Source organism: Scophthalmus maximus, chromosome 22, assembly GCF_022379125.1.
Source record: "Scophthalmus maximus strain ysfricsl-2021 chromosome 22, ASM2237912v1, whole genome shotgun sequence".
Lineage (NCBI taxonomy): Eukaryota > Metazoa > Chordata > Actinopteri > Pleuronectiformes > Scophthalmidae > Scophthalmus > Scophthalmus maximus.
This window is the reverse complement of record NC_061536.1, coordinates 7,548,030-7,574,761: the sequence shown is the minus strand read 5'-3', so window position 1 is coordinate 7,574,761 and position 26,732 is coordinate 7,548,030. Positions and strand designations below refer to the sequence as shown.

The 26,732-nt window shown below is 41.2% G+C and overlaps 1 protein-coding gene and 1 long non-coding RNA gene across 6 annotated transcripts in view; one reads left to right on the top strand and one right to left on the bottom strand.

The window, feature by feature from the left end:
- The window catches only part of LOC118292075, a 57,573-nt gene extending 50,700 nt beyond the window's left edge, over window positions 1-6,873 (top strand). The window contains exons 1-4 of one of the 2 annotated variants that reach the window (XR_004786829.2): window positions 1,889-2,025; window positions 2,722-2,777; window positions 2,937-3,029; window positions 3,177-6,873. This is a non-coding gene — a long non-coding RNA (uncharacterized LOC118292075). Of the gene's footprint in view, window positions 1-1,888; window positions 2,026-2,721; window positions 2,778-2,936; window positions 3,030-3,176 lie in introns of those variants that run through there. The other variant, XR_007030328.1, reaches the window with a different exon arrangement.
- LOC118292070 (ras/Rap GTPase-activating protein SynGAP-like) overlaps window positions 1-26,453 on the bottom strand; it is a 36,216-nt gene extending 9,763 nt beyond the window's left edge. For 2 of the 4 annotated variants that reach the window (XM_035620727.2, XM_047330207.1), the window contains exons 1-15: window positions 24,640-26,453; window positions 21,871-21,974; window positions 13,553-13,641; window positions 12,877-12,998; window positions 9,197-9,350; window positions 8,878-8,976; window positions 8,512-8,772; window positions 8,081-8,416; window positions 7,796-7,940; window positions 7,142-7,286; window positions 6,418-6,654; window positions 5,530-5,731; window positions 4,534-4,724; window positions 3,137-3,341; window positions 1,542-2,120 (exon numbers count right to left, since the gene is read on the bottom strand). In XM_035620727.2, the coding sequence (XP_035476620.2) occupies window positions 1,542-2,120; window positions 3,137-3,341; window positions 4,534-4,724; window positions 5,530-5,731; window positions 6,418-6,654; window positions 7,142-7,286; window positions 7,796-7,940; window positions 8,081-8,416; window positions 8,512-8,772; window positions 8,878-8,976; window positions 9,197-9,350; window positions 12,877-12,998; window positions 13,553-13,641; window positions 21,871-21,970 (2,865 nt within the window). In that variant the 5' untranslated portion in view covers window positions 21,971-21,974; window positions 24,640-26,453. The remainder of the gene's footprint in view (window positions 1-1,541; window positions 2,121-3,136; window positions 3,342-4,533; window positions 4,725-5,529; window positions 5,732-6,417; window positions 6,655-7,141; window positions 7,287-7,795; window positions 7,941-8,080; window positions 8,417-8,511; window positions 8,773-8,877; window positions 8,977-9,196; window positions 9,351-12,876; window positions 12,999-13,552; window positions 13,642-21,870; window positions 21,975-24,639) is intronic. The other 2 variants (XM_047330206.1, XM_035620730.2) reach the window with 2 other exon arrangements.
- Window positions 26,454-26,732: the final 279 nt, after the last annotated feature.

Sequence of the window (26,732 nt, the reverse complement as noted above, 5' to 3'; positions counted from 1 at the left end):
AAGCACAGTCCTGATAACACCATCTGCATTAATAAAACAGGAGGCTCTTATGATGTTTGTCCATTAGGGCCCACGCAGCAGGACAGAAATAGCTGAAGGCTGCATGACAGTATCATTAAACACTGTCATTTTACACAGACACGCCGTAGTAAACTTATCAGTGTGATCGATAAGAAGACTAGAAGTCAAAACCCAAAGGACCAGTTTAGATTTTTCTGTTACATCAAAGAAAGAAGTTTAATTTAAGAAGCTCTAACAGAAGAAGCTCAAACTATGTCGTCAGTAGAGACTATAAAACAGTTTAACATCTCCGTCCAAGGATCTAAGTCTGATCTGTAGCACACTGAGGTTTAAAGTAAGTATTATTTAACGACATGTGTGCTAGCTGCCAGCCCTTTTGAAATAAGGATGTCAAGCACCCTACACAGTTCAGCAGAGGGTGCTACAGTGTGTTGCCTGTAGCATAACAAGTGTCTGTCAAAAGTGCCTTTACATCATTGTTAGATTTAAATATTATACGACCCCATAGAGGGACTTTTTTACATTTGTCTTTTGTCTGCAACATAGAAAATGGAAGCACGAACTGGGTCTAATGTACTGCGAGGGCCAATCTGAACGCAACAATTGATGCACACGTGTTTTTCCTGCTCAATCCAGATGTTAAAATCAAACTAACAAGGCGATTAAGAACGTTGGTCAGTTTTGCTTGGGATTAAAAAAAAAGGCAACGATAGAATTTATTATTCTGTGACAAACAAGACTAATTAAAAACCTAGTTCATGGCTGGAACGTGTAAGGTCAATGTGCGAAATATGCTGTGGAATTTCATTGACGTCATCACGTTGTATTTGGATTCTTGTCTAGTTTCAGCCAGTTTCTGCCCGTTATCTGTTCGACTCAGTGGCACCTAGCACAGGGTTTGTATTAGTGAGCCGGCAAGGTGACGTTTGATTAATGTCCAGTTCAACTGTTTTAGACAGTTGTGCTCACACTTACAGCTCCTCTGGGTGGTGTCTAGAAAAGTTCAGGTTTTCAATGCATGTCACACAGTGACAAACTGCAGCTCCAACTCACTGAACGGAGTAGACACAGAGAGTTGTGCCTCTTGCCAACAGACATCCTCTTAAAGGTGAGAGCATCTGAAATTAAATCAGTCACTTTATGAGAATTTAAATAAATTTTAAGCTACGTATCATTATAGAGAGGAAGATCAACCTTTTGCCTGCATTAAAATGAGCATCGTGTTAAGTTATACTTAAGTATAGGTTTCACAAATGTTGAAATCCTTTATATTTTTGCTCATAAGTCCCACATTATCAGGACTATCAGATTGTGCAAGAAACGGCTGGCAATCTATCGCGTAATATGATGACTTTATTCTCAAAATCGCTGAATTGTTTTACTTCGTCATGGATTACATATGTCACATTGCTTGTGTTTTTTTCTTGAAAAGAAGACAAAAGTTGTGCAAGAGAACATTCATTGCAGGAAGCAGGAAACTGTCTTTCTGTACGTGTGAGGATAAGTGAGAGGTTTCCTACCTGCACCTGCAGCGACAGCTGGTGCCAGGCGTAGTCGTTACTCTGATTCTGTCGGGTGAAATCATCACTGTAACTGTGTGAGTGGACAATGCTGGGCTGCACCAGGCTGCTCTGCGACCGCAGGGCGGACAAGTCCTCGCTGCGGGAGAAAGCGCTGTTGCCAAAGGCGGGTTGATAATCATGGTGGCCGTTCTCCGGCTCGGGGGCGAGCAGCAGAGGAGGGGGAGGAGGCTGAGACTGAGCTGGGGAGTTCTGGGCGGCCAGATGGAATAGTGGGTTCTGGAAAGACAGGGGGAAGTGCATGGCCGCCGCTGCCTGCTGTTGCTGTTGAGAGATGGATTCCGTGGGCCCCCCAATGTGGCCCATCTGGCTCAGCCTCAAGCCCGAGCCCGCTGAGCCCGTCGGCATATGCCCTCCCATACGAAGAGGGCCGCCAAGGTTCCCAAAGCTGTGGCCGAGGCCGGCGATGGAGGCTTGAGACGAGGTGAGCATGTCTCCCACAGAGTTCAGGTTGGAGATGCTGTTCATACGGGAGTCCTGAAGGTCCATCATGGAGACACTTTTATTCACACTGTGCACCTGAGGCACAGAAGAAAAACTGTTAACAACAGCATAGTCACAAAAACATTGTTCATTATGAAGAAAAATGTTCTTTCTTAGTTCCCTCAGTTTATTATTTAACCTAAAGAGTTTTACATTTTTCAGTAACTGTGTGGACGGTTCAAAGTTTTGTTTAATGTATTTATTTAGCAGTCACATTTTTAAATGTACTTGGACCACTAAATGCATTAGTTATATGAGACATGTTTTACCTCAGCTGATGTTTATCTCTACTTTTTTAATATGGCCGCTTAATGCCTTCTATCATCTTATGTAAAGCACTTTGCCTTTCCATTTGATCGAATGGAATATTTAATTCAAGGCCATTCAAACCACAAAATGGGTTTGATGATTAAATAATACACCAGTGATAACCCAGTGCCAAGAGAAATCTTCTTGTTATTGAAATTTACAAAGAGTCAATCAAAAGAGACAAGTGCAATCAAACATAAGAGCTCACCTTGAGATGATAAAAATCAAATTAACATCATAAATCATTTCAATCGCCACTTTTTATGGAAATGTCCCTGCTAGTTTCCTCAATCTATGTTTTGATCCCTGTCCATTTGTTTCTCGGCAGGATTATGATGAAAAAGAGAAATCTTGATGAAAAGAGAAATCAGTGTGTGCAATATGGTGAGGCTTAATTCAGCTTAAGAACATTATTTCGTCAATGAAGTCGACCTTTTGGATTTAAAATGTCACCATATCCTAATTTTATCCTATTAGACAATAATGTGAAAATTCTTCATAATTAGTGTACGCTAATTATTATTGTACGCTTATTCTTCTCAGAGCCCAACTGGATGTTTGTTCCACATGTAATGAAAAATATGGACTGACGGCTTCCTGCCACAGCTGTCACCAACTCAGAGGCATAAAAAAAAGGTATGTGTTTGCCCCCGAGGTCTGACACACATTCACAACATTGTTGTTCACTTTTGAAGTGTCTGAATTATGATACCAGCGTGAAAATAAACGATTTAGCACCATACCTTTGGATCGGGCTCCGTAATGTCCGAGCTGCTCGTGCAGTATGCAGGGCTGGATCGAGCCAGCGGTGGACGGGTCACGTAGAAAACTTCCCTCGACGAGCGAAGGTCTCGTTCTGCGTGACGCCTCATGTTCAGATTGGATGAGAGGGATTCTACCGCTGACACGCCAGTTGTAGGGGACGGCAGGCGAGAGATGTCTATTGAGCTGCGGAAACACGACAGAAAGAGACATAAGTGCTACCAGCTTACAGATGGATTGTACTGAATCCTATTTTACATCTAAACCCATTTGAAACAAAAGTCTAAGCACACCACAACAACTGCTGTCCTGTGTTTTTTTTAAAGTATTATTATTTAAAGCAGTTTTTTAGGCCTTATTTTGACAGGGGACAGTAGAGTGCTGACGAGAAAGGAGAGTGAGATAGAGGGGAAACGCCATGTGACTGAGGTCCGTGGCCAAACGCAAAGCAGGGACGTCGTGATCACATGGTCAGGGGCTTAAAACTTCTAGGTTAGCGGTGCTTACTTATTTGATGTGATCGCTTAATATGAGGAAATAACCTCTTGCAAATCCTCATGAATTGATTGTGTGGCTTGGGGTTGTGAACGGTTTAACCACAGGGACTTTTTAGAATATGATCTAGTTGTCTTAATAGGTCAAACTACACTATTTCACAATAAACCTAGTTTTGTCTATCAGAATGCGTTTGATTTTTCCCTTTTCCTTACTTGGGTAATCATCTGCATACATCGCCTACTACTAATAATACTAATTGACAGAGGAACAGATGATGAAAATAATTGTTGGATGCAGTCATAAGTAAACTAGGAGAAGGCATGAGTCCATCCTGTCAGTCACCAGTAGCCTGATAGCTCTGGGTTAGAGCTACAACGAATGGCAGATGTGTCGTTCTTTGTGCTGATATTACCTCTGTTCTTTCACTTACTTAAAAACTTCTCATTTAAACAGTTAGGCTGTAATGTGAGCATGACGTGAATTTAAACAGAAGAAAGAGGTTTAGGGAAGAGAGTGTGGGAACAGATGGTGCTGGCTGATATGGATTGATAAAATACTTTAAAAAGCCCAAAGAGAATTAGGGGTTCTTAGAAATAGAATTGTTTTGTTTTGAGCTATTGAATTCTCACTTTGTGTATTTTTGATCCATTAATATGATTTTAAATGTATTATTATGCTTGTTGTGTTTGATTTTCTCTATTCTTGTTTTTATTTGCTCTCATTTGTAAAGGCTGTTTTAAAAGAGAGGCTTTGCAACAAATGTTAAGCTATCAGCATTACACATCTCGGTGCCTAGTCCAGAAAAGCATACTCTTATGGTAAAACGCAAATGCAATTTTGATATGTAAAGCAAAAGAAACCCAAACCCAAAAGAAGATACCTGTTGAGGTCTCGCATCATAAGGCTTTGGAAGTCGGAGGACATGAGGCGATTGAACGATGGTCGCGAAAAGAGTCTGTCATTCGGTCGCTCTGGCTGGTGATTCGTCGGCATGTGGAGCTGCGGGTTCCTCAGGGCGACGCTGATGTCATTCAGCAGACGTGGTAAGGGTCCCAGTTTGAGAATAGCATCCTTAAAACACAGACCACATTTGTGAAATCAAGGAATCCACGTTCTCTATGCTCACATGACATACACCCCATGGAAGTTTTGGCACCACACAGTATCACTGAGTATTTCTATTTTGAATAAGAGGAGATTAAAAGGTCAAACTGGGTGAAAATAAAAAATTTGACATCATACCTCTGGATCAGGTGCCTAATTGAGCGGGTGTCATTAACTAAATCCTTTACTTTTAATCAAGTCATGTCATAAGTTTAATTCGTCAGTGTTATTCCTTCAGTCATCAACTCAGTAAAATAGTAAAGATACATTAAAGATAAGAATACATCACATCCCCATTGTGCTTCCCTATGAATGCATTTTAATGTAAAGGAATCAGATCCGATATCCTTCTTTTAGGTACCAGAATCAGAGGAAAGTTTGATCTTTGCATTCCTAAAAATTATTATTTAGTGTTTTTTTTCCTCAAATGTCTTCCAGAAACCAGAGCAGAGAAACAATAAAAAGCAAATAATATTACACATTTGTAAACCTACGGAGGCAAGTATTTGTAGTATAAGCAAGTAAGTATATTTTATACTTTCTTTGTGTTGAAAGTAGTGAAATTTCATTAAATCCACAGCACAAGAGCTAGACTTAAATATTTTAGTCTTGTATAAGTACAAAATCCACCTCTTTTTTTCAGTTTGATTAATATTCATTATGTCCGTTAGAAAAAATTGCAGAATCTCATTTGACAACTCTACTCTTGAGAGAAATCATATTAAATGTTAAATTCAATCGTTCTAGAAATTGATCACATTATTCTACCTACCTTGCTCAACTGGCCCATGACTTCCCATAGTAAACTGTGGAGCATGGACAATTCTCTGCCGAGGTCGATGTAGCCCTCAAACCCTCCAGCGTTTCCTCCAGTCTCCATGTTGGAAATCTCATAAATGAACTGCTGCATGGAGCCCCACTCCATCTCCAGGAACTCATTCATGAAGTACATGTATTCCTCCTTGGGTCCAAATCTGTGTGACATGACACGTGAAGACAAAGAAGAGGGTGGAAACAGCGGATCAGTGGATTTACAGTTTACATGAGCAGGAGTTTGTGGTTTACAATCCATAAAGCTAAATTGATCAATATTTGTATATGAAGAATCTGTCAAATTACTGTAATTTGAAAGGTATGGCTCCTCATGATGAACCCACACTAATCTGGACCTTGGGACATTTCAGTTTATCCGATTCAAAATCACAGATGAGAAAAGAACGAAGTAAAAACTAAAAAAAAGGGAATTTCTGACTGATGACAACAATTACAACTTCAAATAAATGTTATGGTTTTTCCATGTTTACCAATTATAATTGTAATCTAAGAGAAGCAAGTGAAAATAGCCATCATAAGGTGACGTCAGTATTTTTTCTCCATTGTTCCTGAAATGTTGAGTCAAATTACTACCAGACATTTGATGTCTTTATTACAGAAGGTTCCTATTGAAGTCAGCAGAATTGTTTTAATATTCAAAAAAGTGTGCAGAGTGAAGATAGGAACAAATGTGTTGCAGCTGAAAGGCTCAGAGCTCATTGATGGTGAGTAGCAGCTTATAGCCTCGCAGTCAAAACTGCGAACCTCCGTCTCCGTGATGCTTCTCTGTGACAACAACAGTGATGCTGCACCAGTGTGGGGGGACGAAGGACGACAAAAAACTCACTTGTTGAAGCTGGCCAGGTTCTGCATCACCTTGGCTATGAGCGTGAGCGTGCGGGACGTGCGCTCGGCGGGGTACTCCTGCATCAGGTTGAACAGGGAGGGGGACATGATGGCCGGGCACATGAAGCGAAGGAACAGGGAGGAGCTGATGAGGCTGTCGGCGAGATCCTCTCTTCCACGCTCAGCACATCTGGCTCTCCACGAGGCAAAGACTTCTTTCAGCTCCCGGGGAAATATGCTGAAACGGGAGCAGGACTTTATTACCCACCGTCAAGGAGAAGTGCGAGGAAAAAAATCAAGTAACATCCAAAAGAATTCAGCAAAGTTGAGACTAAGACGTATGGAAAAATCACTGGACCGGTTCTTTTTTATTTTATAAAACACTTTTTCAAGAGACTTATTGATAATTTTACTGACTATGTATGTCACTGATTAAAAAAAATATCTAAATACTAAATATCATTCTAACTCAATTATTTCCATTTAAAAATCAGAGTTCGCAATAAGAAAGCTTTTATATTAGAGTTACTATGTTTTGAGAAATTAAACAAACTAAAATATTAGGTGTGAAAAATATTTCAATACAATTAATGATTTTAAGAATTTCTCTTAAAGAAATTAGTTATTTATTTACTTATAAACATTGTTTTAAATTGAAAATTATTCTTTGTTTTCCCGATTGTATAATGAAACCGTTTTACATTTTCTTGGGGGTTAAAACTGACCAGAGAGAGTTGATAATCTTGCAGAGTAAGAGCTCGCAGCACATGCGAAGGTTGGCTTGGTGGTCAGCGAGGACCGACGGCGGGACACGCATGGGGTCCACCTCACAGTTCTCCTCAGACTCATACAAGGCTCGAACGAAGTCACCTGGAAGTTGCACATCCAACAAAAATGCATCATAACACAAAAAGTTCAGCTCTTAACTACTTTTACAGCTGGATCAGGACACAACTGCACATGCTGTATATCTCAGTCTGCCTTTGTAGAGCTGAACTGATTTACTATTACTTTATTTTGTAAAATACTCATGCAATATGCTGATATATGCATGTAAAACTTTGCATATATCAACCCCTTTCAGACTGTAGGCACAGACAGAGGCACTTAAGAAACAGTGTGTTGAAAATAAAAATGTGTATTTAACATTACATATGAATAATATTGAAGCGTGATGTATATTTGTTGATGTGACATTTAAAGTTTTGTTAGTTTTAATGTCAAACCACAACAAATAAGTGGAATGTGGGAAAATGTCACCAATAGTTCACAAAATGTTGAGTGAAATGCTAAATGGCAGCTGTTTTGCAAAAAAAAAAATTGTGTCTATCTGATCTGATTTGCTCCGAACTTCATTCATTGAGCAGTAAATGTTTTACCTATAGCGTCCTTGAGGTATCTGTGACCTATCAGTTTGAGGTACTCTTCCACAGCCTTAGTGGCGAGCGTGTTCTCCCGAAAGATCAGGTGCTCGCGGTCCATGAATCGATCCACCTCACACATCGCCATGTCAGACAGGAACTCCTGAGGAGAGATTACATTTGCAGTTCAGCGGAGTACAGGCCAGAGGAAAGAACATCTCTCTGGGAAGGCATCGAAATAAACGGGTCACATAGAGAACTCAAAAAATGTACAAGCGCTCCGGGAACCTTTGACTCCTTCACCTTTGTCTTCCCTGTGCTTTGAAGGATGTGCACCAGAGCGAACGCCACCTCCTCTTTGCTTTTCACACTCAACAGCGGCTCCAGAACAGCACACAGTGTTCGGTAGTTGTTGGTAATGTACTCGGCGAATTCCTTGTAGAGCTCCATTGGCAGGATGTTCATTGTCTGGTAGCGAGACTTCACACGCAGTGAGGCATTGATGACTTTGCCGCTTCCAACACCACCGCTTTTGGCCAACACACTGGACTGTATCACCGGGTACCACTGCTCCACAAACTGCCGGCCCGTGATGCTGGAGATGGGGATGCTGACGAGGCCGAGGTATGTGCTTTTTTCCTAGATTAACACAAAAAACAAAAACTTTATTTTTATTAAATTTGTTTTATGTTTTTGTTTTTTTTATGCTCGTTTAACTGACACATTTTCTTCACCTTGCGTCTCTTTTTGTCCGTTTCCTTGTAGAGGTGCAAGCGAAGGCTACGAATGGTAGGCAAATTGTTGAACTCAAAATGCTCGCCCCAGAAGACGGTGTCGGTCCGGGGTTTGCTGGTGGTGCGCGCGTACAACATGTCGTCCAGACACAGCTCACAATAGTAGCGCTTCTTGGCCGGAAGGTCTCGAGCTTCGATGATCCACAGTTTGAGCACATTGTCCACCCGTCTGCTGTTGTCCTGAAAATGAAACGTGGAGTTCTGTTACTGCATTATAGCAGTCCTTATTCACATCTGTCAAAATAATGTTACACCCTGTGGATAAAATAACAGGTGGACTAAAAAAAAAAATTCTATTGTATCAACCTTGTTGGGTTTAACAGCTCGTTGAAGATTCTCAATCCACTTGTCTCTCTCTGAAGCTGAGCGGCAGGCAAAACATTTTGTCCCTGAACTGGTCGTCACCTTCAGACAAAACACAGAGTTTTGGTAAATGTATGTTAATAATCATGGAATATGCATTTCTGGCTGCAAGAAATGATTACTGCTGTATAGTCTGAAATGCTGAAAATGTCTGGTACCCCAAGCTTCCCTGTTAAAAGTTATTGATTATGGGATGGAAGAAGATAAATCCTGAATTAGTTCGGCAAAATCAGGGAGATATTGGTAAAACAAATGAACGCACCTCAAAGCAGTACTCTTGTCCTAAAATACTAGAGTGGACTGGTTTGATTATGGCCTCTTCATCCAAAACTAGGTCCAGAGCCTCCGCGGCACTGCTCGGAGAAAGTAGGGATTCATGGGAGTGAGATTCTTTGAAGCTTTGCATTAAGCGAGTCCTGTTGAGAGAAGAAGAACAAGGGGACACATTTCTATGTCTGATATGATAATATTGGTGTTTCGTGTGATACAAAATGAGTCACTGCAACTCAGAAATCTTTGTGAGTCCCTTCTGCAATTTCAGTGATCAGATCCCTTTATAATGAATTTTAAGGAAACGTTAAGACCACCAGATTTTCAGTTGTGGTGTTTGCGGTTCGCTCTGTTGATTTAGCTCGTGATGCTCACACTGTGTCTTCACAAATGGCCCATAGTGCCTCAGAGTGTGGTGCTGTTCATAAGGGCGATTCTGTAATGTCCTATAGCTACACAATAATCTATTAATGCAACTGAAAATGTCATTCTGATATTGCCCGCTGTGTAAATGGGGCAAAATTGTAAACTAAGAAACAGTGCAGCAGGAATACTTGAGTGCGGGTGTGAAAAGGCTCGACTACATCTGGTCATTGTGTAACCTTTGGGACATGGCAGCTCTATCGCGGCAAGGAACATTGTTGGTGGAAGTAGAATCAGAAATCTAAGTCAGGGCAGTCGCTCAGGCGAAGCGAGGTCAATAGGTTAATAGAAAAAAAATGTAGCAAGGAAAACATTTTTTTCCTGAAGAGTTGTGGCAAAATGAGAAAAAGATAAATTAAATCCACTATCGGTACAGCTTGTGTGTGTGTGTGTGTGTGTGTGTGTGTGTGTGTGTGTGACCATCTCAGCCAGTGAGTGGTTGCCTGCCCTTTGGCTTTAGCTGTAGCATTTCAGGCTAAGGTGCAGCAAATACAAACTGAATGCGATTGTGAATAAATTGATTTGACAGAGCTATTAAATACAGAGGTGAAGTTCCTGTTCTGCTGAGGGAGAAATACAGATCTTTAGCTGGTCTGATTTAAAGAGGGATTTGGGGAAAGTAGGTAAAGAAAGAGTCAACAGCTACTTATCTTAGCTTCACATAAACACTAGATGCAGGGGGAAACTGGCTGTGTCCCAGGGCAACAACATTTACATACAGACATGTCTCGGGTTCACTAATTAATGTGTGAAATCTAATTTGTTTAATTAATGCAACAGTGTAATGATTAAGATTCAGTATTTTATAGGGTCTCATGCCAGGTTTCCTTTTCATGAGCATTTCTCGCAGTCCCCATGTTTACAGTCTTTATTCTAAGCCAAGATAACCAGCTTCTGGTTATGGTTTCATATTTTAAAAAACATAAATGGTGGTATCAATCTTCTCATCTGAGTCTCAGTGAGAAAGACACTGACATTTTCTGATCATTTTTCAAAATGAGTGTAGACAAGGAGTTCATCTGCACTGAAAAGCTAGAGCATCATCATTATTAACATAAGCATACGAGATTAAAGAAGGGTGACGAAGGACGAAGCAGGAAAACTGGAAAGAAGCTTTTAAGAAACGCTGGTTGCAAAAGACGAGCACTAATTTAACCAGATTTAATGTTGGTCGGAGACGTAGCAAATGATCTAGTTCAAGGAGCCGACGGCACGTCGCAGAACTGAGTACATGGAGGAATGCTTTGGTAAAGTGACTTGGCAGCAGAGGCAGAGCAGCTGTGTTGGAAAGCAAGAGTGTGAAGTTGGACGCTGAGGGTTTATAGCTAAGTCAACGTATCGTTACTGGCTGTATGAAGCGCGTGTGGGCAGAACTCGCGGCCGGCTGTGGAGGCAGATGTCTAAGGCAGCGGTGGGATCTGTGGTTGAAGGGGGACAAGCACATTGACTGAGACAGAAAGTCACTTTAACCCCAACAACATTACTACGACCCGCCCCCTTCACTGCTACCGCCACACAAACTCCTTGGGTTAGTATATCATTTGTTTCATATTAACAGGGCTTCTGCATTGGCCCTCATTCCTGTATTTTTAGAACAAAGGATTTCCACATCCGTTGCTAAATGACACATTCCACATCGCTGAGCATTGGACATCCACACCTACCCTCAAAATGTCTTATATGCCTCATGGCGAGGGGAAGTGTACTGTCAGCATGACATTTTTTTTTCCTATTTTCTGCTTCTCCCCCTCAACGTCATTACATTTCCCATATGTGCGTCACGACTGAATAGTGTGAGGGCAGCATAAAATTTTGATCAGAATGCAAGGAAATTTCCTTGGGGATGTGACCTCACGTCAGAACACAAAACAAGGAAAAGCTCCAGAGAGCCTCAAAGGCTGCAAGATATTTCATCCTGACATGAAGTGAAGACAGAAGTCACATGATAGAAATCATACTGATAAGATACATGTAGGAATAATTTAACTGCGAAACTAATATCTTTTGCTAAAATTAGACTGGTGAAAGTGTTTGGTTTTGCTGTTGTATGTCATTTCGATCCCACGAAACCTTTTCATCTGGATATGTGCTTACATGCTTAGGACAGAATAAAAAATGCTAAGTTGTTTAACGCATCAATATGTAAATACCAATAATATTATTAGCTTGATTTTTCATGGGTTTGTTGTTTGAAGGTGGTAACAAGATTGCTCTCAGCCGTTGTCATCAACAATGATTGTGCATAGTATCGAAATTCTTGTCGCCTCAATAAAAAAAAATGCCATTTCAGAGTCTGTTGGCTTGTCGTTCATTCGATCAACGATGTGCGCGCTGCACTGCGGCAGAAAACACATATTCCACTATGACAAAATAACTTATCTTTTTCAATATTTAGAAATAAATACGCTTCCCGGAAACCGGTGAAATAAATGATATGAACCGTTATGCAACACAAATCCCTTTCACAGACAACTGTGGCAGCCAACATGATTCATGATGATGCTACACAAGGCTGTTCCCAAAGTAAGCTGATGACCCAAGTCCAATAACCCCAGCAAAGGTCAAACTTAAAAGTATGTTAACATAAAAAAAAAATTTTAAACTAGCGTTGTCGTGCTGTTTGCCGGCTGCGCTTCACTGTGGCTGCTGTATTTGTAACATTAGCATGCATGAAAATCCTTCTTTCTAAACAGTTATAAGTTAGTTATAATAGTTATAATATGATTGTCGGAGTTTGCATCCTGTCCCTGGGTTTGTGTGGGTTTGATTGAGGGTATTGACGTTTCCGTCTCATTGTGAGCTGAAACATCACAGGTATTGAGGCTGCCTTATGAATAATAGATGTTTACAACATTGGCAATTAGCTGATTTTATTTTACTGTGCATGAAAGGACCGTTTCGGGGAAGCTTTCATAAATGCCTTTTTTTTTAACCATAAGAAAACGAAGCCAATATGAAGCACAAGCAAACACATGATTAATTGCACCAATGGCCCTGGGGATCAATAAAGTATTTTTCTGATTCAGATTTTATAATATTTATCTTGGATGAACAGTGAGCACTAACTCGCTCATTAGGTAAGAATATATTTATTACACATGTCATAAACTGGCAACATGTGCTTAGACTTTTTTTAGGCCAGCTGGGACAGGCTCCGAATCTCATGAGTCTCAGTTGGAACATGCAACTAGATGTTGGACGACTATTATTACCAGAAATTATAGTAGTAACACAGGAAAGTTGAATTACCTCTCTTGATCGGCACTTCGAAACCGGGGCAAAATCATTTGCCTGAAGCTGCTGGTCCGGTCGAGTTTGGGCTGACTTTTGGCCCTCTTGATGGAACCCTTCAACCTTCGATTGAGAAAACTCTGCAGATTCCACAAAGGCAAAAATCAGAATAAATGACAAAAGACGCACAAAAACATTTTACTGTACAAAGTCTTTATCCTGGCTCTGATCTTAGCAACTATTTAAATCATTTTAGTTTCATCATCATTTATTTTTCTTGTTTCTCATCTGTAGCACGTCTGCCCTAATCTTGAGTGATTATCAAATCGCTTTTGATTGTTTGCCTTCATTTCTTCATTAATCGTTTTTAAATGTGCCATGTAAATGAAGTTCATTGTAACAGTTTTTATCATTATTACTTCCCCAACCGTTATAAAATACTGAAGAACTCAATACAAATAATCATGATGTTCTAGTGCGTGCAGCTCCCCAAAAAATGTATATGGTCATTTTATAGTTTTGATTCTTATCAAGTGTGTTAACTCTCATTCAAGCATCAAAAACATTCCCTTTGCTTCACAAGTGAGAATTATTCATTAAATATATCAGACTAGGCTGAAAAAAAGCTGATCTGTACATATTTTCTATGCGAGATTGGCACTGTGAGATACGACAGGCTTTGAAATGTACTTACTGGCTGTCTGAAGGGCTGTGGGGTGGAGTTTGGAGGAGTTTCCATGCTTGACTGTCTTACAGAGGCAAAACTTGCCCTGCGAGATTGGTCTATAGGGAAAGAGTGCCAAAAAAAAGGTGATTAATGAATATGAGATACACAGAAAAAAGGTTATTCTAGATAACAGAAATCTGCATTTGGTTCCAGGTAGTCCTTAAACTAGATGAACTGCAAGAGAGTTGGACTTACGGCTGATTAATATGGCCCTTTAAATGCATCAGGCTGCTATAGGGCAACACAAACTGCCATCGCATTTTGCAATATTGCGTGTCAACCGAATTCGGTATCAAGATTTATAGCGGCTAATGCCAAATAAGCCACAGCTTCAATAATGTGGCAGTCGATGATTCAATAAAAACAAGTACTTTCGCAAATTGAGTACTGAAAGAGGTAACACCTGCCCAGGCAGGCAGTTTGTGTGACAATTAACAGTGTGTCACCTTTCACAGTGCTTTAACACTCTTGACACTACTCTCATGATGTTGTCACAAAAAGAAGCACTACAGCCTCAATACTTGTTGTTAAGCAACGTCACGTGGACCGAGGCTTCCATTCTTAAAAGCACAGCCAGTAAACATACTATAATGTCAGGTCATATGGAAGAGCTTTGTGGTGACCTCTCTTGGGAGAGATGATAAATATACACCAGGTTTTGTGGTAATTGGACAAACTCATTGCTTTATGTCACAGTTTGCGCCAGGCTCTTGCACGTGTTTAGCTCTCCTATGTGGAGCAGTTTCAAAATAGTTTAAGACACGTTTTTTACATTGTCATGCAACATGACTGAGTTTTGTAATGATCAGACAAACAAATTCCATACTCATATTGTACTCATATTTCACGTTTAAGATTTAAGCAAATAATTTGCAGTGATGGTAACTTGTCTCATGTAAAATTATCATCCAATCATTTACCAACCACTGTCACTTCAGATTTTGATAATACTTCATGTGTTCACATCATGTTCTCCAAGTTTAGTGAGATTCTTACCACAAGGTTTGGAAGTTCACATTTTTGGTATTTTTGGTGCCCCCTGTGGGTCAGGTTCAAAATGCTTTGGTAGGCCTATTCCCAAGTGCGTACTGAAAATATCTAGTAAGATGTATTATGATGACTGGAGAAGTGTCCTTGCTAAGCCCTGTCCTTTGTGAAGTGTCCTATGGGTAAATATCTTGAAATGATCAACAAGTTTGTTTTACAACTTTTGACAAGCTTGGTCTAATGATCTGTTGACGATTTCAGAGCAATCTACATTTTAGAAGAATAAGTCAAAAATGTTTTTAAGAACCTTGAAAATGGCAAAAAGAATCATTACCTTGCAGCTGCTTCTGCCAATACGAACAAAGCAAAGTAGCATCACAACTCATGACAGAACACACACTAATCACAAGCAAGCTCCCAACATATCGACAATGCAGAACAGTAACATGATGAAGGTCATCGACAAAGACAAACAGCTACAGCCTCCAAGAAACAACAAAGTGTGTGTGATATGAGAAAGCAGCTATTTATGCCCCTTCCATCAGAAAACTCTCAAGGCCATTGTAAAATGATAAAAATCCTGATGTGAGAACTATACGTATATAATCGAAGGAGGAAATACTTATGAGTCATCTTCAACCTTAGAGTCTTTGTCTGACTTTAGGCCTGTGCAAACTCTGGAACACGGTGATGGATCTATAAAAATACGAGCGGCGATCTTAAGGGAATTCCGATCCGACGCTTCCTCCATATGACTGTGTGCTGACTTAGAGAGACGAGGCCAGTGCCCAGGAGCAGAAAGACAGTGAATACTCCATACATGACTCCAAAATCCTTATCTTGCCATAGGCTACAGAGAGCAACGGAAACAGAAGACGGGTTTTATAATTAGCAGAATGGCGGCTAGTATGTCCCATGTCACTCGTATCATCAATTCTTCAAGCAGTATATAATGTCCTCCCAATGTCTTTCCTCATGATCCCTTTTCCTAGCCTGGTTTCAGATTGTGAATCACTGCCCACGTGTCCAGTTGGCTTGATTCAATTATTCTGGTATCGTCCTGATTGAGGGACATTCAGCATACTAGGTGGGACATAGGATGGGAGTGCCATCTTTCTGCACAGCCATCTAGTTACATGATGGAAACATGGTGGCAAGCGTCGGTGAGACGCCACTGTACGACCGGTTCTAAACAAAGCTGTAGACATAACTTCACTTCAATTGTCACGTTCCTTTGATCAATGTGAAAAACATTGCGTCAACAGCCCTCAGCAACCACACTTCCGTAGTAGCGTCTGTGTCAACCGAAGATTTCGTCAGCGGGACAGATAAATCACTCGCTACCAATTAAAGATTAGGGCATAACATATCGACAACAAAAAACAGACTCAAAAGAAAGAGCAGATAATAAAAACAGGATGTCAGGCTTTAAAAAAAATATATCAAACTCGACAGAGATCAGGATTTGTGATGACAGCAAAACAAGGGGGAATGAAGCGTGTCTAATGATACTTAAGGCTTTTTCAGCCCTGGTTGTACAACAGAGTCACATCCTATTTTATATTCATATATTGTTAGGATTTGATGTATTTATTTTTTAAGGCTGGTTATCTAATCGAATCCTTTGAAGTTTGACCTAAAATGTGCCGGATTCATCCATAGGCTGGTGTCTCAACTCTAAACATGTGATCAGGTTTCAAGTTGCGCTTCTATTTTTGTCTGTGATTCATCTGTCGGGGTAAATCTCTTTTTATTTTTTCAAAATTGCCCGTTACCCAAAGAAGCCGTTTTTTTCCCACCCCTTTGCTACAGAGAATAAGACACTGTCATCCTATGATTTCCCTGCTCCCAAAGCCTGTAAATAGGCTTCTCTCCAGGTTCTATTCTGAATCCCAGCTAATTGTTTGGTATCCATGGAAACAACTCCACGAGCTTCTACTTGAACCGTAGGAGATACTGGCACACAACCGCACAATAAGGATGATGAAAAAGTAAGGCTGCGTTTCTGCAAACGAACAGATCAGACCTATTGGCTGCCCACAAGGGGGAATCTTCCTCAGCTGCGCGGAAATGTTCAGCTTCTTTTGTGTCTCATGTGAGGCTGAATTCTGACATTTCTCAGAGGAAGACCTGGAACAAATTGATTGAAGGATCCTGCAGGGGCAGATTTAGCTTATTTAAATTTTATCATCGCTGCCTCTAAATAAGTCACCTGCAACATAAGTTGCCATGAGAAAACGTATATATTATGACAAAGATGCATTCACACGGGTTATTCTGAATGCAAATTGCTGTCAGGACAGAGTGTGTGGGCGGCAACAGCCTCTAGCTAACTGAGAAACAGAGGGAGAGGAAGACAGAAAGAGGAAGACGGAGTGGGTGTTAGAGAATCATACTCAACCTTTACTGTATATCTCTCTATTAATACATATAAGAAAACTTTTTTTAATAAACTTAACATAATGACCTTTTTCACAGGATGGACTTTGTTATAGACAAAAAATCAGATGCATGTATAAGGTGCCATCTCTCAGACCAAGTGATCACGACAAAATACAAACTGTACAGTGGTTTTCAATAACTACGAAATCTCACAGCAGCTGTTCACTGACCAAAATATATACTCAGTGAAAACTGACCCCAACCTTCGATTCTGCCCAAAAATCATTACTCAGACACCAATCCTATCTACTGAATTGGTATCAGCTATGACGAGACCAATCCACATTGTAAACATCTACTCAGTTTCGATAAACAATTCAAATGTTCAGTGTGAGAAATATGCAAGAAAGGCGTGGGTGGGAACGACGAAGCCATCCAACCATTTGACAAGCAGTTCTGATAATGTATACTGGCACCTTAAGAATCGAGAGTGGGCTTTATAGTAATGGTCAGGATGCTAATTGATTTTAGTTTTGCATGTTGCACAATCTAATTTTAGCATTTCTGGCAATCTGGCATTTGCTAATTAGCAATAACCTCAAGGTACAAGCTACTCCCATCAGGTAGAAGCTGATGGGATTGCCTTTAGTTTCTTAAATACTTGGTCATAAACCAAATACACTGGACAAAGGTAAGGGAGGACTGACTCAGTAAGACTCATCCTCTGGTCACCGTGCATATCTGCACCAAATGGCAATACATCCAATTGCTGTTGAGTTCAACTCTGACTTTAATTTGGGGAAGGGCAGCGTTGGTTTCGGATAGGTTCTACGTATTAGCTGATTGTCTGAGGTATCAGGATCAGTATCAGAAAAGAAAAGTTGAATGGGATGTATCCCTAATTACAACATAATCCTAAGTGCTGCCTGTTGGTTTGCTTTTTTTTTTTTTTATAAAGAAGAATGGCTCAAGATTCCATGTGAACAAGTTTTTTCACACATATTACAAAACAGTTCACAGCCCCACGCAGTTTCACTTGTACGGCAAGTTATTTAAGAGTTGGACTGTGTCCTCAAGTGATGTGCCTGTGTCATGTGGAGGACACAGCTATGACTCAAGAAACAGCACGGCCAAAATACCCACAATCAATGCAGGGACGTTACGTACTGTGGGTTTCAGGGTGATGAAGTTGGTCCAGTGAATTTTTCTCAGATTTGAGTCAACAAACGACTGCAGTTGAATATGAACCTAACAAGGGCTGCACAATAATGGAGATGACAGACGTACACGCCTGCTCACAATCAAGATAACAATTCTGAAATGATATATTGTCCTGACCATATTTCAGAAAATCCATTATGTTGGGTTCATGCTGATGCCACTCGGCATCCCAAAGTGAAATAAAAGCATTGGCACTTTCATTTTTACTCAAGATTAGAATCTGCACCATTTATACTACTAAATGAGGCTCTTTGATAGCTGTCATTATCGTTCTGTTTTATGTCACATGTACTATATGAGCAGTCTTCAGTGTCACGAGCAGAATTTACAACTCACGATTCACCGGTTGAGGTGCCGGAGCTGAGTCTCCGGGGAAAAGCGAGTGAGCTTGAGTTTACTGTGCCTGTCCAGTTTGTCATCGAGTGGCAGTTTCTACAGTAACAGACCACACACACACATAAGATCTTGTTATGTCTGGTCTGCAGCATCTGACAACCAGGAGTCTCTAGTGATTCACAGAAAGACCTGCTGGGGCAGATGTCGCGTTCATGTCACATGGAAGTCTCTGTAATTGCCATATTCCAACTGGTAAATGTTGTTCATGTCAACAACCAACCGGTAATTAAGTCTGGAGATTTGCTATTTTCTGACAGCTCCAATATGTCGATAATATAGTCAACATGTCAAGGAAGCCTGAATGAATCCTAATTTAATGCAAGCACTATGTACCTGACTGGAAAATCTGCAGGTGGGAAAATGTTAACAAATTAAATTGAGTTTATTACATTTGGACAAATATTTGACATCTACATATCACAGGTTCTGTGACAAGTAACATGATGCTTAGGCTTCATTTACTTCAGACAAACTGCTCTGCTTTCTGACATTTCAGTCCCGCAGTTCATAATTTCAACTGTATTAATCAGGTCATTTTGTATGCATTTTTTATTGAATTGTTTGATTTCAAATAACTTTACAAAAATCTAACCAACTAAAAGCATTTCATGATGCAGTTAAAAAAAACAGTTTACTACTTTCCTGCAATATACTGCAGGTCACAAAATCAAGTGCATTTTAATTGCATCATCTTTTTATATTGGCTGTTAAATCATTATCAGTTTGTTAACTCAAATGATGTTATCCGTCTCAAAAACATATTAGTGCGGCTATAACCACTATTGTATGCAACATTTTATTATTTTATTATTCCACAGTCTGTGACATTAACCTTGAAAATAAAAGGGTCAATTTATACCTTGCCATAAAGAATTTTGGTTTTATGTTCCCTAGGTTAAGAGAAAACATCGCATTCTTTCTGCCAATTAAAAACAATGGAGGTGGAAGGAATTTTGTTTGTGGCCAAATTAGTAAAATTACATGTGTAAATACTTTTTTCACAAACAATTGACTCTGGTCTCACTCTTTAGTGTTATTGCAAAGACAGCTCTTTTCCCTTTTCCAAAACAATAAAAGACAAATATATATATATATATAGAGAGCGAGAATAATCTGTGTTGTCTTGTACTCCAAGCAAGGTACAAGACAATGTTAGCTGCGTGTTGGGTTATTTTTAATGCAATAAAGGGGGTTTATTCAAACATCCAACAGGGTGTTAAGTTGCTCTTAAATCATTAAACAATAAAAACAAATTTTCACAGGGACTTTAGTAGGAAGGTGTTTTGGTGAAAGATTGGGTGTTGACAGAAGTTTCAGACAAAAACAGAATCAGAACTCTACATGTACTAGGGGCAAGAGAGTTTTTTGTAATTCGGGTTGAATTGACTCTTTCAGCCAATGCTGAACTCAAGGAATTAATCTTTAAGAAAATAAATATAGATTGCTAAAGTTCAGTGTCAAAGTTGGTTTATCTGCCGTCATAATCTGTTAGAAAAAAAACACAGACAGTAAGATTATATGTGTGGAAAGTTAAGGCCGTTCATTAACAGTGAGCGGTCCAAACAATCAGCCTGCGCGACCTACAGGAGCGAAACCTTGCTCCATCAACCTCGTGGCCCTTTTGACGAGCCGGGTGCATCGCCGCCGGAGGTTTGACACGGTTTACGTGCGAGCAGTGATTTACAAAACACGGGGATTACATTGGAGACTCTGGGCACACAGAGACAAACGCAGCTGGCATTCAGAGAATCAGCTGCTTGATGGAATAAACTCATCAGGCAATGGCTGGTGATTTAACATGCAAGGTGAATAAACATCATGGCTATTGTTTTACACAGCTAAACTGCCTTTTGACTGCAAACTTGGAGTTAATATATTCAAACTCAATTATGCACCCTACATAATGCAAACGCTCAAAAGCCAATGGCACTAAAAAAAACAAAATAGGGATTTAATTAGAAGATGTTTAAATGCAGCAAATGGGCTGTTGGGTTTATGCTAGGAAAAGTTGAGCAAAACATAGGTACAGGTGTCACTTCTGACTGTGCTCAGGGCCCCTCTGGTGCTATGTTTAGAAACAGCACTGTAATCACGTAAATGTAAGATGCACAGAAGAGGTAGAGCAGCAGGATTTGAAAGCAGAGGTGGGTGGAGGGGTTGAGGAATCAGGGGCAGTGTGGGCGCGAGGGAGCCACAGGAAAGAAACTGCGATCGGCTTGAAAACTGACAGATATTTTTGGAGGAATAGAAAGAGACCTCTTACATTTAAAAAAAAAAACGTAAATGCCATATGAGCCGAAAGGCATAAGAACATTAACTTCAATAAATATCGTGAGGTTGCTCTTCATCTCATTTTTTTCTCCAGCATTCCTGTCTCTGCCTCCTGCCTCTCCCTGTGTGTGAGCCAGCCAAGAGGAGTGTGGCCTAGTTACCATAGGAACGTGTTTGTAGTTTGTGCACTGCTCTCCATCATACTACCTTCATTTACACTAATGTGTTTAAGAGCATTTTTGCTGCGCTTGTAAATGAGCAAACCCAAATTAAAGAGCTGGAAATGGTGGAAATGAAATTCTTGGGATCAAGCAGCAATTCCAAGCTCTTGCTACAGACTGTACTTCTGTATTATATCACCAGATCATAGTTAACATTGAGGTTATTTCCAACCAAGACTCCCCGAACAGTGTAAAAAAACGCCTGTTGTTTGTTTCTGCTCAGAAAAAATACTGTCTTGACTAAATGTTTGAAATCAAACAAAAGCTTTACATGCTGCGCAAACCAATAGAAAAATTATTCCTCACGCTGCCCCTGGAGGGAGCAGAAATGTCTGCTTTCATCTGGAGTAGTAAAAAGGAATAGAGAGGAGAAAGACTTGTTGTGTATCAAAGCTGGAGGAAGTCAAAATAAAACTCTGGGAGTGTGACAAAGCAGCACTGAGAGGGTGAGTATTGCTCCGATCCAGGTAGGAGTTGTAAAAAAAATCTTTGACATATTAAAAGGTGCTAGTAAAGATTTATAGGGCTGAAGAGGGACCGGAAAGCCATAGCAGAGTAGCAGAACAGCACGAACATGTCAAACATTTCATTAACCATTGGCAACAGTGGTGTCGGCGGATCTCAAGAGAAAGCAGCGGATTAAAGGGAAACATATAGAACACACATATATATATATATAAATATATACACACAACAAAGAAAAATCTTATTGGACCACGACAGACTGGAGAGGAGGCCGGGATATTACAGTGAGCACGGCGGAGACAGCAGACAAGAGTTGACAGGTTTGGGGCCAAACTGACTCACTTGGGGTTAAAACTCCAGGTCCGCCACAGCAAACCTCCACTTGACCAACCAACCCAAACTGACTCTGATGCGGCAGCCACGTTTTTGAAGATGTGTCCATGCAGCTATGTGGCACAGACAAGGGTTTTTTTGAAAGCTTTTTTAGTTTTGACATATAAAACAGTGAAAAAAAACCACGAGAAAATATGACAATTGTTACTGTTTAAAAATTAAATGTGACTTCCAGCTTCACTTGTGGTTTGGAGTAGGCACACCTTCATTTCACACCATAATTTTTTTTTAAACATGCAACAACCAGGCCTCAGTTAATAATTTAATTCTATTACAAGCCACAACTAACTTATCACAACTGCCCTTTACAGGCTTGGAGGGTAAATGTCAGGATGCTGCTCAACCACAAGCTGTTGCTATGATTAATTGATAAGCATTCCTACAGACACAGCAGTGTCACGTATGATTAGAATTATAGCAACAAGGGCTGGAAAGACAGTCATTAATCAGCAAATACATATTCAAAGTGTCATCCAGAGAAGGACATAAGGAACACAATCAAGTTATTTGAATATTCAATTACAGTAACAGAAGACATGGCAGCGTCAGCAGATGCATCCAATTACCTTAAAGGTCCCATATTGTAGAGAGTGAGATTACATATTTCTTATTTAATTATAAAAGCAGGTCTAAGTGATATAGAAATACTGGGAAAGTATGAAGACAATCCACAGAGAAATGGTTTAGTAGTGATGTCAGGAAACAATCACCGCCCTCAGCTATGCCCCAAGCAATGCCCACCTGGACCCACTGTACAAGCTTGCAGGGCTAAGCCTCTCTCTTCTGATTGGCTGACTGAGGACTAAGAACCACAAATAGATATTCTTATGGATATCAAACTTCAAAAAGAGAAAAGGAAAAAACTGTAAAATATGGGACGGTAGGTCACAGCTGCGGTAGGTCACAGCTGCTAACTAGTGAGGCTGCCAACATAGATGAGAAATTTTAGATGGCTGATTCTAGAGAAGGACATGATGAAGGTTTTCCTGGGCAGTTGTTCAAGAAGAAGACATACGAGTGTTATGAGGTAGGAGGCTGTTAGATTGTGTAAAGCGGAAATAGAGGCTCAGGATGGAGAATTACCAGGAAGATAACAATATCTTGTGTTTCCTCTGTTGGGTTACCCTCAAAAAGCAAGGACGGGTAAGCACGTCGTGGCCTGAGGCAAAAGAAAACAATAAGGGAAGATTGCAGGCAGGCCAGGAGCTCGCTGACTGGCATCCCTATGTTTATTTATTTAAAAAACATTTAAGAAAATATTCAAACAGACTGATAAAGGCTTTCTGTCCTTGGCAGCGAGCGAAAGCCCCCTCTGTGCATTTGATTGAAGATGGCTGAAGAGCAGCAGAATTGTGAGGGGAAACTTGGTGTTGGAGGAGAATCAACTGTTCGCCAGCTGTCAGGCCAAAGAGACCAGATTCTCACCAGTTCACAAGAAAGATTGATAATAGACGTTCAAGACTCAGCTAACAAAAATACTTCCGTGTAGGGAATGTACGAGGTAGTTCTTATCCTGCACGGAGGGGCGTCTCATATGGAGGAGGACAAGGAAATCCTGCAAGGGGCAATGAGTCAGAGTGAGCTGGACTTATCTTGTTCTATCAAATGTGCAGCCTCAGACATTTCATCAGCTCAAGCTCCTCTCTCTGCACTGCATTATATTTTTTTTCATTAAGCTTGGGAACTGTAGAAAAGAGCCCACATTAGTTTAGCAGTGCAATATAATGGACCATGAAGATGGTGGCCTATCTACAGTAGATCATCGCCGCTGTGTTATGAAGTGTCTAATCATCAGCTACATCTGGTCCTGCCCGTTGAGATGGAGAAGGAAAAGTGACACAGCCAACGTCACGGTCAAGTCCGTTTGTGCGACATGTCATTGTGATTTAAGTGTCTACATTAAACCTTAAGAGTCTTTTACATTATTCTAACTTGCATGAAACTAAAAGAATCATCTCACCACATTATTCATAACTGAGCTCCCAGAAACTCCCCTGTAGTTTGTGCAGGTGTTCGATGACGGAAGGCCAATCATCAAACAGCGGGTATCAGAGAAATCGGTGCCGATTCGAGAGTAGCCGACCACAAATCGACCACGTTCCTTAGTGGAAATATTCTACTCATGATCGTGTCATGACGTGAATGAAATTTGATATCCATCATCATTTGTAGAATATGAACCTTGGGGATAACTTGGGGTGACACATTTTTAGCTAAATAAAAATTGTTTTTGCACCAATTGGCAGGTTTTAAATTCAAAAATGTAGCAGTTTAATAACACCCGTGTGTCTTTTGGATGCCCCGCAATTTACAAAATGTATTTCATATACTGTGCAAATTCTCCATGTGATACTGAAAGGAGGCCTTTTGCATATCCGGAGCTTTATGTGCCCAAACCCTCCATACATGGTCTTGTCTAACAGCCCGTGATTTCAGCGGATCATTTTAGTTTTTTTGCCGAGTAACCTCGAGAGCATGTTCAGGGGAATATCGCCATATAAACAAGTAGAACAAATTCCATAAAGCAATTCTGATAAACCTATCACCTGTCCTCTGTATGCAGGTGTACCGGTCACCTGAGCAGCATCCGTGACTTTCACAGCTGTATTAAAACCTTAAGCACATCCAGTAGTGAGCATCTCCGGCTGTCTCCAACACGTCACCGTGACACGGGGAACATATCTGAAATGTTGCACTTCACATGTGTCTGATACTTACCCAAAATCACAGGACTTCCTGGTGACGAAATCTTGACCGCCTAGTTACATCTGTGGCTGCAGACTGAATCCCGGGGTGGGGGTGTGGGGGGGGTGTTTCCAGGGCACTTGGGAAGGGGCTGAGGTTCCAAGTTTGCGTTGCTTTTGCTCTCTCTTGTGTTTTTTGCGGGACAAAAGGGTAGAATCAGTTTGTGCAGACCTGAGAGACGGTGTCCAGGCGAAGGCCGGCGGGGTCGTCCTCTCGGAGACAGAGCTGTGCTTCAGTCATCGGGGCCAGTGTGCTGTGTTGGGGGCGGGGCCCTCACCTGTACGCCGCAGTGTGTCCATACACGCCGTTGTCAACGTGTGAAGGGAGAAAGCTCAGTCCACCAGTGGAGCCAGCGCGTGTCCGTCGGCAGTGGCTCGGCGGTGCAGCAGCCCTCCTCGGCTCCTCCTCCCTCTCTCGCCCGCCTGTCCTCCAACTCTGTTGCAACCCAGGAACTCGGACGCGATCCCGACGCAGCGTGTTCGGTGAAGACGAGACTCTCCCGTGGGGACGGCCCTTGTCATCTTAATCGTCTGTCCTGGGCACGTGTGACTTCGAACAGCCCCCCCACTGCCTCCCCCTCTTTTTTTTATTCTCTGGGAATATCGTGAACTCCTGTCGGGCGCTCCGGCTCCGACCAATTAGTTCGTCGCTCGTCACTTTACGTTGACAGTTGAAGCAACGCGCAGAGATCGACGACGCGACGCGGACCGTGCCGATTATTAAAATGAGGTGATCATTATGAAGATGGCTCACGCCAACTCTGAGCGGCACACACGGACCCTTCCCTGCACACTAACGCCGCAAAAGCTCTTCAATGATAAAACATCGCATACGGTTATTTATTTTTTTTTACGGGCGCACAATTATTATTATTATTTTTTTTTTTCGTTCTTCTTTTCTTTCAACGCGCTCCTCGTCTCTTGTCGCTCGGCGGGTGTGAACCTTGGAAAGCGTCCGTGGCTCAGAACGACGTCCCCGTAATCCACAGATCCATCACGAGCAGCGCCCGCGGTCCGTCGCACCTGGTTCTGATTCAACGGCAGTGCGTGGAGAGAGGCGCTGGGTAAACGTAGTAGTCTCTCCCTCGAGGGCGGAGATAGTGCGCGAGATAGACGGAGAGAGAGAGAGGGAGAGAGAGAGAGAGAGAGAGAGAGAGAGAGAGACCACCGCCTCCGCCCCGCGCCGCTGCTCCATCTCTCGAGTTTGTAACACCCGAAAATAAAAGCGACCCGGCGACCGAAGGACCGACCGCCCGCCCGCCCTCGGAGGATGAGCAGGGTGACAAAGTTCATGTGCGTCCACTAGAGTGTCAAATGTGCACTTTTAATACGGGCGAAGTTTTGCTCACCTGAGAAAAATTTACATGAAGCTATTTTTAGCCGGCAGGAGGTGGGGACGTGATGCTATTCATAGTTTTGTGATCCACCATCGGAGCAAACGTCACATGACATCTTAGTGAGACGGGGACAGGCAGCTGCGAGGTGCAGTGGTGGTGACGAGGGTGATTGTGGGTAAAAAAAAAAAAGAAAGAAAAGAAACAGTCATTCATTCCTGTATGTCAGCTGATCACAAGACCCCGGAGGCCCCAAAAGTCCCAACTCCACTGTGAAGGTGTCATCTACTTTTGACTTTGTTTTTGTTTTTTTGCAGGACAACCCAACAATTTTTTGCTGGAGAATGCCAAATGCTCTGTTTCTTCCGCCATGTTTTTGTGAATGACGTCAGCAACTCTGCATCTTGTGCACCAAAAATGTCCCTGACTTTCTGAGTTGACTTTCACCTCGCGAATGATCACTAGACCAAAGTTAGTCTGGTAAACGAGCAAGCCGTTCAAATTCCATGTCAGTCTGTAACGCTATAGCTTTCCATTTAAAAATTCTGTCTTCAATAGGGCTGCATCGATTATTTTCATAATCAATTAATCTGTAGATTATTTTTTCGATTAATCGATTAGTTGTTTGGTCCATAAAATGACGATCATGTTTCCCAAATTCCAAGGTGATGTTTGGTTTTGTCCACACCAAATTTATTTAGCTTAATGTCATAGAGGAGCAAAGAAATCAGAA